General features: G+C 44.9%; 1 protein-coding gene across 1 annotated transcript in view; it reads right to left on the bottom strand.

Moving 5' to 3' along the window:
- Window positions 1-5937: 5937 nt before the first annotated feature.
- Window positions 5938-10973, bottom strand: part of VPS13D (vacuolar protein sorting 13 homolog D) — a 96969-nt gene continuing 91933 nt past the window's right edge. The window contains exons 68-69 of the mRNA XM_031062339.1: window positions 7665-7905; window positions 5938-6938 (exon numbers count right to left, since the gene is read on the bottom strand). Of these exons, the coding sequence (XP_030918199.1) occupies window positions 6807-6938; window positions 7665-7905 (373 nt within the window). The 3' untranslated portion in view covers window positions 5938-6806. The remainder of the gene's footprint in view (window positions 6939-7664; window positions 7906-10973) is intronic.

The following is a 10973-nucleotide window of genomic DNA, read 5'->3' on the forward strand; positions in this document are numbered from 1 at the left end:
CTGTAGAGAGTGATAAGGTCACCTCTGAGTCTCCTTTTCTCCAGGCTGAACACCCCCAGCTCCCTCAGTCATTCCTCACAGGGTTTGTGTTCCCGGCCCCTCTCCAGCCTCGTTGCCCCCTCTGGATGTGCTCAGGGCAGCTGGGAGAGTCCTCACTGGGTGCACCCTGGAGAAGGAGTGGATGTGGCTGCTGTGGATGTGGCTGCTGTGGATGCCCAGCCCCTGGGATGGTGCCCATGGTCACTCAGTGATGGGTTTCTGTCAGAAGTGGTGCCCAGTTCAGGATTTGTGTGGAAATCTGCAGTGAAACCTCTCCCAGCGCTGCCCTGCTCCGTGTGCTGAGGTGTGGATGTGGATCCCTGTGCTCTGTGGGGTTATTTCCACTGGAACCCACAGCAGATCATCACTGGATAACCTTGGGGTGAGTACAGGCGTGAGCTGAGGCACAGGAGCAGTGCTGAGCTGTCACTGGCGCCCTGAGCTCTGCTGTGGCAGCGGCTGCTGCTCTTTGGGACTGGGAGAGCTCCCAGCACTGCTGGGGAATTCCTGCATGGCCTGAGATGTGCTCTGGGTGATGCATGTCGCAGACATCTCCTATGAAAAATCCTTTCCTTAGGATTTTTCCTCCTGAGAAGCTGAGAGGCCTCAGGAACAAAATGTAAACAATGATTATCTGCTGCTGTGGAATGCAAGAGGCGGATTTGTGATTGGCCCATGTTGCCTGTTTCTAATTAATGGCCAATCACAGTCAGCTGGCTCGGACAGAGAGGCCAAGCCACAAGCTTTTGTTATCATTCTTTCTTTTTCTATTCTTAGCTAACCTTCTGATGAAATCCTTTCTTCTATACTTTTAGTATAGTTTTAATATAATGTATATCATAAAATAATAAATCAAGCCTTCTGAAACATGGAGTCAGATCCTCGTCTCTTCCCTCATCCTAAGACACCCGAGAACAGGGTCACAGATGTATAAATTCCTGTTCTTCTGCACGTTGATTTCCCTCTGGTGTGTGCTCAAAGGAGAGGGGAAAGGTGTCTGTGGAGAGAAAGGTGAGTGAAGCTGTACAGTGTGATGTGGATTTTTATTGTTAGAACTCAGGAAGCTGAAAGTGGGGGAGCTGGCTCTTAAACCTGCTTATAAATGTCAGCTCTGGTGTGACCTCACTGTGACTATGACCTTGGCAGCTGTTTATTTTTGCTCACAAGGTTTCAGCAGCAGCACAGAATTTCTCCAGGTAGATACTGGTCTGATTTAAAATATATTTTTTTTATGGACAGGATCAGCAGTTGGGATTAGAGTTAGTGAAGCAAAATGTATGAGTAGTAATATCAAGGAATGACAACTGCCACAAAAGGAGTTCCCATGTGAAGGTGACATTGTCCACTGAGGCACAGGTTAGAGGCACCCAATACAGAGAGGAAGGAAATCCAGGTCTGGAGCCCTCAGCTCAGGAAAATCATGGAACTGATCCAGAGGAGGCCACAGAGATGCCCCAAAGGCTGGAGCTCCTCTGGAGACCAGCCTGGAGCAGAGAGGGATCCAGGGACACCTTAGAGCCCTTCCATTATTTCAAGAGGCCACTGGAAAGATGGGGATAAACCTTTCAGCAGGGCCTGCAGCTGTAGGAGAAGGGAAAGTGATCTCAAAGAGAGCAGACTCAGAGCAGATGTAAGGAAGGAAATTTTGCAGTGAGGATGAGGCACAGTCCCAGGTTGCCCGGAGCAGTGGTAGATCCATGGAAACATCCAAGCCAAACAATTCTGTGGCTATAAACAGCATGATTGGTGTCGGCTTTGTACTGAGCCAGGTCAGAAATAATGATTGTACCCATTTCTACACAAAATTCTGGAACATTTGCTGGTCTGAACTGGGGGATAAGGATGTAAGGATGCTCTCTGTGGATAATCCTTTGAGGGATCATGAAAGTGCTGTTGCACCACAAACAAAGATCTGTTCTGGCATAGAAGGTGTGCTGAATAGAATCTTCACATTTCTGGGATGTTTACCTCAAATACTGCTCCCCTCATACTTTGAGATTCAAAGAAATCCAGAAAAGGATGAATGGAAGGGCCTGGAATTGCCCATTGGCAGAGGAGAGAGATCAGTGTTGATGCTGCTGCTGGACCTGCTGTAGGGGCTGGGGGACTCTGGCCATGCAAATGTTGAGTTACTTGTAAAAATGATTTTATTTTTTCCCTCCCGTTAAACCTGCATGCAGGCACAGGTTTTTTGCTACATCATTATTTTGATACCCAGTGGTTTGTAGGGCTGGATGTCAGTTGTTTGCCAAAGGCCCTGGGAGCAGCAGTCCTCAGGAATGGTGAGTCAGCCTCCTGGGGCAGAGCAAATGTTTGCTTTTGTGGTGTCTGCAGGGCTGAGGGATAGCTGGTATGACGGATTTCTCCTTTATTTATTAGAATTCCTCTGCAGCTGCAGCATGCAGGGGACTTTTTTTTCTTTTTTTTCTTTTTTTTTTTTTGCTGGCATTATCAGAACCCATTGTTCTGCAGCTCCCATCCACAGCCCTTGTCCTCTGGGTGACCCAGCCATTTATCCAAACTGGAAATGCACATGGAAGCTGTTTACTTGGCCCATGGCCTTTCAGTGCTTTTGAGTCAGCCCAGAGCAGCCTGAGGAGCAGGGCTGCTTTTACCCACACTTTGTGCTGAGCACAGGGCTGGGCACTGCACAGTCAGGGAGGAAAACCCAAAAATCCAAACACACCAGCCAGCCCCCTGTGTGACACTGTGCTATGGATAAATTATGTATTATAATACATAATGCACCCTGCACCCTATATATTTTATATATATGTATATATATATAAAATTATCTATATTATAATATATTATATGTTATATACAATTTTATTATATATTATAACAAAATTATATATTATAATATACAATATTATATGTATTATATTATATATATTATGATAGATAATACACCCTACAATACATAATAGTACCCTTCATGGGGTGGGCAGGCCCTGGCACAGGGTGCCCAGAGAAGCTGTGGCTGCCTCAGAAATTTCCAAGGACATTTCCATCCTTGGAAATGCCCAAGGCCAGGCTGGATGGGGCTTGGAGCAGCCTGGGACAGTGCAAGGTGTCCCTGCCATGGCACAGGGAGGATGGGTTGCTCTTTAAGGTCCCTTCCCACCCAAACCAGTCTGGATTCTGGGATTCTGGTGCTCTCTGTTCATCATGAGCATCCCAGGCCCTGAGCAGAGCTGACCCCTCTAAGGGAACTGCTGTTTGCACCCACAGCATTTGTATTTCTGGCCAAAAATGTGCCGTGGTTCTGCTAAGCAAAACAAGATGATTATTTTCCCCCAGTGTTTGTCAGTGGTTAATGAGTAACCTTTTCTTTCTGGCAGGAATCCTTGTCAGATTCTGCCCTCTCCTGCACCCGAGGCACGAGCAGGGCTGCTCACAGACCCAGCTGGGGCTGAGCTCTCCATTCCAGTTCTCAATTCCCAATCTCCCACTCCAGAAAATCTGCTCTGGAGAGCCACAAAAACTCCACAGTTCGATCAAACTGCTCTGAGTCCTTTTAACAAAATTTCCTCAGCCAGGGATGGCTGTGGCAGGGAAAGCAGATGGGTTTGAGCTGCCCTGAGCCCTCTGTCAGAGCTCCCAGACCAGCAGCTGCAAGAAATGGGCTGCAAGAAAGTCAAACCTGTAACACAAAGGGAGTTGGAAGTGCTTTGTCCCAGTCCTGCATTTGATAAAATTAAGCAACATAATGTGGAGTAAGAGTGTGCTGTCAAGCTGGAATGCTGCAGTAATCCAAACTGGGGTCTGAAGCTCTGGGCAAATTTTATTATATTATTTTTTTATTATTTTTTGTATTATTTTACTTTATTGCATGTATTTTCAGAAAATGAAGGTTGTTCTTTCTTTGCAACAACCTTAGGAGGTTTAGGAGGGAGGAATAGAGAGTTTGGAGCACAGCCTTTGCTTTTCAAGAGAATTTTGAAGTATATGTACTTTTGGAGGTGGGTGTACATATTTAAAAAACACAGATGCATACACATGCACAGTGTTATTGTCAGGTGAAAATTTGTATAAATGGATTTTGAGCAACTCTTGACTTAATTCAAATGTGCTTTGATTTTGCTTTGTTGGTTTTTTTTTTCTATTTTTAATATCTGTGCAACAATCTTAAAGAGAGTATATTCACTGAAACCTGCTTTTTCAGCATGAGGTACCCGAGGTGAAGTCATTGTGAGCAGCAAATCAAGGTGGATTCCTCTGAGAAGGAAAACGGAGCAAGTGTGAGAGGATCTGTCAGCCCAGTGGGTTGTGCACTGGAGGGAGCAGGTTTGTACTGAACAGTGCTTTAGAGAGAAAAAGAAGTGTAAAAAATCTGTACAGTTGGGCTAAGAGGCTACAAAGTATTTTATTGAAGAGAAAATAGATAAATGTTGAAAAGCATCATGCAGTTTAGGAAATGAGATAGTGGAGAGATCAAAAGGTCCCTGTCACTGGGAAATGTCTGGTTACTGCTCTGGTTGGAGATGGGGCCCATTTAGCCACTTAGCTGCTCCCCACAAAAATGTAAACACTGCTCTGCTCTGGAAAGCAGCCCTGGGGCTGGAGCTGCTCAGAGGGATCATCACACTGAGCTGCTGGCATCACACTGAGCTGCTGGGATCACACTGAGCTGCTGGGATCACACTGAGCTGTGGGACTGTGGCAGGAGCAGAGGGCAGGGAAGGGTGCTGGTAATGTCTGCCCCATGCTCCCATCCCTGCAGGAACCCCTCAGGCTGCAGGAGCTGTTGGGAACAGGATCATTCCTGATCCAGCAGGGATGGCAAGGAAGAGGAGTTTTCACTGTGACCATGCCACAGGACACACGGAACTTCAGCCCTGGTTTTGGAGCCTAACATTTAATTTCTTTTTTCCAGTTACTTCCATGCCTTGAGAAAGTGAAGACATTTTCTGTCTCAGGAGAGGGCAGCCAAGTGATGCCTGTCTGTCTGTCTGTCTGTCCTGGGGCTGTTTCCAGCAGGGACAGTGGGGACACAGCCCCTGGAGTTTTTCACCTCTGCAGGAGCACTGGAGTGAAACTGGGCCAGGGAAAAGGGCAAGGGAGGAGAGGACAGGGGAGTGCAGGACAGTAAATGGGAGAAAAGGAGAATAAAGGGGAGGGCAGGGCAAGGGGGAGGACAGTAAAGAGGAAGAAAGGTGGAAAGGATGAGAAAAGGAAGGAAAATGAAAGGATGTGATGAGTAAAGGGGATGAGAGGACTGGGAAAACAGGCAAGGAAAGGGGAGAAGAGAAGGAAGACATGGAAAGGTGTCATTTCCATGCTGTGTGGGTCTCTCTACCAGTCAGAGTGACTTCCTTCCTGCCCTGCTGAGGTGTTATTTCATCTACTCTTTACTACACCTTGAAGGTGGACAGGTTTTTTCACACCAACTGAGTTCAGGGCACCCCAAGGGTGTTCAGTGGCTGCTCTGGTGCTTGCACATCATCTCCTCGTGGATGGTTACTGACCCCAAGCACTCCATCCATCCCCTGCAGTGCTCAACACAGCAGTGAGAACTGCTCCTTGTTCTCCCTCCCCACCTTTAGCAGCTCAGGATTTTACAAGAGCTCAGAAGTGGTTTCATTCTAACCTTCAGCATCAAAATATGCCCATGTGTCTTCATGAAAGGACTTTACCTTCAAGTTATTTTACCTTTTAAAAGGTCTACTTACATTGAATCAAAATGTTTATGAAGTCACACTTTAAAATGCAGGTTTTAAATACTCAGCAGTTATTGGAGAGTTGTGTCTTCCAATCCAAACCTGGCACCTCCAGGGAGTAAATGAGACACTGAGGGCTCCAGTTCTGTGGGTCAAGGTGTTTAAAGCACTCACTGCTCCCTCTTCAGTGTGGTCACAGTTAATGAGACAAATACCAATGTGCTGTACAACATCAGGGAAAAAAATTCTTGTTTGTTTTATTTAGAAGTTTAGTTCTCAAGATATTGTGAAGTCCAACAAGCTGGAAGTCTCCTCTCCCCCCACCCTTCCTCCATCTGAGGGAAGGAAAAATCTGAAGTTAAATGTTCAATTTCCAAGGCTGCTCACTTCAACTACTTCAAAAACAAATCAGGAAAGAGGCTTTGAGATGCAGACTGTGAATGTAAAACTGAATCCTCCCTGTATTATTTACCAAAATACAATTTTTTTGTTAAAAAAGAGGCTGACATTTCAGTGCAAGACCAGGTCTCCTGTATTTACCTGTATTAGTGAGTTAAGAGAAAAAAAAAAACCAACAAAAAGCCCACCAAACAACCCAGCCAGTGCCCCCTAATCACAGTGTTAATGCACCCTACTCATGGTGTTAAAGCTCTAAACCACAGGACACCTGTGCTCCAAAAGCTGAAATTAATTCTTGATTTTATTTTTTAAAGGTTTATCTACATTCCTGTACTGTGAAAATCAGTTTTCTCAAGGAAAAAAAAAGACAGAGAGAAGGGCTTCTGTCAGGTAGTGCAGTGTGACTCAGTAGAGCTCCTTTAATTTCTTTACACAGTAAACAGACTCATATTTATACCAACACCCTCTGCAGTTGTATTTACATGGACACTTGTACATATATACATGTTAGCAAAATACAGGGCTTCTCCCAGACCCAAAGCTGTGTCAGCTACACCTCTGGTATACAACTAGTGCTTAAAAAAAGAAAAGTCACCTCTTTTGTTTTCTCTAAATACTAAAATTATATTTTTTCCTTCTCTAGTCACACAGTCCTGGCTCCAGCCTGGTACTTGCAGCTCTTTCTGGCAGTGAGGAAATGGATTTTCAAGAGTCCAGCTCAAGTTGCTCTTGATTTTCACTAAGTCTCAGCATCAGCTGCTGCTCATAATAAAGGCTCTTTGCATAGTTGATTTCTTGGGACACCTTTACTGCCAGAGCTTCTGATTTCACTTTCACCTGCAGAAATAAAGGGGATTTTTCTTAATGTGCTCCTGCTGTCAGCTAGAACAGAAGAGATTTTAGATTTGAGGTAAGGGACAAAAAGGTTTCAGTGGAGTTTCCTTCTCAGCACTTAGGCTGGAGGAAGGAAGAAGCGTGAGGGAGCACCAGGTACACACACAGATACTCAAGGGTGAGAGCAGGAACACGGTGCCATATCTGAGGTTATTTCCTTTGCCTCCCCTCCCACCTTTTATCTGGCTGTTCTGTTTGGAATGTGAACTGCCTTGGGTCAGGGGTGAGCTTGTAACTGTGCCTGTAAAACAGCCCCTGAGCAACTGCTGCAATGGCACAAAACACAAACACTGCTTCCAGCATCAGAGACCTCACAGTAAAAACTGCTGCATGTAGGAGAAGATTAAACAGCAAAGTGCCCATGTGGTTAAAAGTTAAAAGCCTTTCACAGGTAAATACATGTTTCTTCCTGTTACTTTTCAGCCTGTAGGACTATTTTAGTGTTCTCCTTTCTTCAGCTTTCTCAGGAGTTTAGGGAGCCACTGAAACCTTGGCAGCAGCTGTTTCCAGTGCTGACAGAACAAAACTTGTGCCTAAATCCCTCTGGTGCCAAGGGGAAGGTGCCTAAATCCCTCTGGTGCCAAGGGGAAGGGTGCCTAAATCCCTCTGGTGCCAAGGGGAAGGTGCCTAAATCCCTCTGGTGCCAAGGGGAAGGGTGCCAGTGCTCACCATGGGCCGCTGCTGGGAGGGGCCTGGCATGGCCAGCCCGCTGCTCGTGTTCACAGCCTTCTTGGTGAGCTGGATGTAGACGTTGCCGTGGTCCTTGGACACCAGGCAGTGGTACAGGTCATCGTACCTGACCTCCAGGAAGATGCAATCCCTGTCTGTGAAGTCTCCACTCTTCAGGAAATACACGGCCTTGGAGGAGATGAGCACGCAGTAGCTGTCGATGTTCTCCACGGCGATGAAGCTGCAACAAAGGAGGAAGCATTGTGAGCTTAGAGCTAAAAATAGCAAATTAACAAGTGGCCTCACTGTTCTGTGAACTTCAGAAGTCCATCAGAAAATTTAGTGGTGCAATATGTACAATTCCTCTGTATTTAATTTAAAGTGTTTAGAAATGGAGCTCATGAAGGACACTCTCACCTATTTATAGAAAGATCATGCTGTAAATCAAATATTGGTGCTGCCTGCCTGGCCACCAGCTTTGGGCATTACAGGTACACATAAAAATGTCCTTGGACAAGGACTTAGGAACAGGATTTTCCTTGCTCTGGAGCACTGTAGTTATGATATTTTCTGAAATTTTTTTTCTCTAAGATTTTTTCTCTTGAGAAGCTGAGAGACTTCAAGAACAAAATGTAAACAATGGTTGTCTGCTGCTGTGGAATGCAACAGGTGGATCTGTGATTGGTCTCATGTGGCTGTTTCTAATGGATGGCCAATCACAGTCAGCTGGCTCGGACTCTCTGTCCAAGCCACAAGCCTTTGTTATTCATTCTTTCCTTTTCTATTCTTAGCTAGCCTTCTGATGAAATCCTTTCTTCTATTCTTTTAGTATAGTTTTAATATAATATATATGATAAAATAATAAATCAACCTTCTGAAACGTGGAGTCAGATCCTCGTCTCTTCCCTCATCCTGGGACCCCTGTGAGCACAGTCACAGAGCACTGCAAATCCTAATGCTGAAGCTTAATTGCAACTAACTTCAGTAAATCAAATTGCTGTAAATGCTGTAAATCAAATATTGGTGCTGCCTGCCTGGCCACCAGCTTTGGGCATTACAAGTACACATAAAAATGTCCTTTGACAAGGACTTAGGAACAGGATTTTCCTTGCTCTGGAGCGCTGCAAATCCTAATGCTGAAGCTAATTGTAACTAATTCAGTTCCAGAGCTGGTACGTGAAAGGTTTGCAGACATTTATGACAAGAGCTATCCTGTAATTCTCCTGTGCTTCTCTGCTCCCCACACCTCCCTGCCTTCAAAACCAAAATCAAGTTGAACCTGCTGCCAGGATCAGTAGCAGAAAAGAGAAATTAGCTGTTTAACAAGGGGTGAGAGGTTAAGCAGCAAGCAGGTTTCCCCAGGGAGATTAGGCTGAGTGATGAATAGGAAGAGGGAGAGAAGGGCGAGTTAGGAATATTGAGAGTTATGATGGCTGAAAAGGCTGGTGTGTAAAAGAATAAATGTAAGGTGCAAAAGTGAAATGGAAGTTGAACACACAAATGGTTCTACCCCACTTCTGGTTTACTACTGAAATGAACCTCATTAGTGGGGCTTTTAAAAAGCTGAAAAATTCAGCAACTTGAATGTGGAATCATAGCTGAGCAGAGTAATAGAGTAGTGCTAAACAGAGTAAAAAAGCTCTGCCAACAGCCCCCAGGGTTGACAAACATCTGTAAAGGAGGATTCTGCTGCTGCTGTCAGGCAGGCTCCCAATTGCTGCCCCCTGAGCCACTGCTCATACAAACCTGCCTGCTGTCCTCACACCCTGCAGAATCCTCCGCTGGCTTAGAAATCTGTGACCTCTGTCACTAACTCAGTGTTTCTGGTAAACAGAAAAGTTCCCAAATCTCCAAATGCACCCTTGGCTCTCCCAGTTAAATATCACTGCACACACAAGCTGCTCTGATCTGTAGTTAAATAAACCCAGAGCTATAAAATATATGTTAATAGCCAAAAACATGGCAAGAGGTCAGGCCATAGTTTCTTTTTGTGGTATAAAAGGATAACTCCAGTAATTCTGGATTCCTAGTCCTCTCAAAGACACTGCTCTGCACTGAACTTGCCTTTCCCTCTGTGCTGAGTCCCTGCCCTCACTCCCCTCACACTGGGCAAGGTGCACACACCAACTCCAACTCACACTGTCCCCACACTGTCATGTGCTGGGAAGGACACAGCCCCATTAAAAAGGGCCTGGAACATGCTTTGCCCAGCTCTAACCTTGGATGAAGCTCCAGCAAGATAAAAAACCCTGTTCCTTTAAGTAAAACAAACTGGGAGAAAAGTGGAGGAACCCAGGTGAAAGACAACATGAACAGAGCTCCACAAATCAGCACCTGCCCTGCAGTTTTCCATTGAAGTTCAAACACTTCAGGGTAAGGTTCTGCCTTTGAAATTAGTTAAATAGGATGGAGAGTGACATTTTTTATGAAGTGTCACAGAAAACTTAATTTAAGTTTAAATTTAAACCCAGAGCAGCAGTCCAGCTGCGGAACAGCCTGATGCCCTGGACAGGCACATCAAACACAGTGCTTGAGGGAGGCACCAGATCCAGCTGGGTCAGGATGCCACCAGGGCCACCAGGACACCCATGGGGACAGATGGGGCACTGACAGCTGCTCCCAAGTCCAGGGGATGCACCTGGGCACTGACCAGGGGTTGCATTTGCTCTGTAAGAGCAGCACGTGATGCGTGTACTTCTCCTTAAAAGACTTTTACTGGTGGCATGTATATATTCTGAGGAATGGAAACAGAGGTCAGTGAGTTAATGAAGAAGCCCAGAAACATTAGCTAATTTGTAGTTCAGGCTCTACATTTTGTTCTAAGTTTGAGTCATGCACCACTACCTTTGCTCTTGCCAGCTGTTTCTTTTTTCTCAGTGTTAAGTTCTTAAAACTGGTATTTTTAACCTTTTCAGATATTACTGCAAGATACGACGTTTTTTTTTTTAAACCCATACATCTACACTATTAAAAATATCTCAAATTAATAAAATGAAAAATTAAATGAAACATGATCCAGTAGAACAAAGTAGAAGCAACCAGATCTCTGGAGAATTTGTGGGGTTCTTAACAACATCAGGAAGTAATTACACAATATTTTCCAGAAGTGAAACAGCGAGCCTAACTGGAAAAAAATGTGGAAACATTTAGTTAGAACAGTAGAGCAAGGTATTAAACCCCCTTTTATGGATTTAACTCTGAAGGAAAATATGCAAATAATCAGGTCTTCAAATGTGTTTCTGATTATGATACTAGGATAAAAGTCAGAGGCATAATTTTGTATTTCTTTTCCATGACAAGAAACACTGT

Source organism: Geospiza fortis, unplaced genomic scaffold (assembly GCF_000277835.1).
Source record: "Geospiza fortis unplaced genomic scaffold, GeoFor_1.0 scaffold132, whole genome shotgun sequence".
Classification (NCBI taxonomy): Eukaryota; Metazoa; Chordata; class Aves; order Passeriformes; family Thraupidae; genus Geospiza; species Geospiza fortis.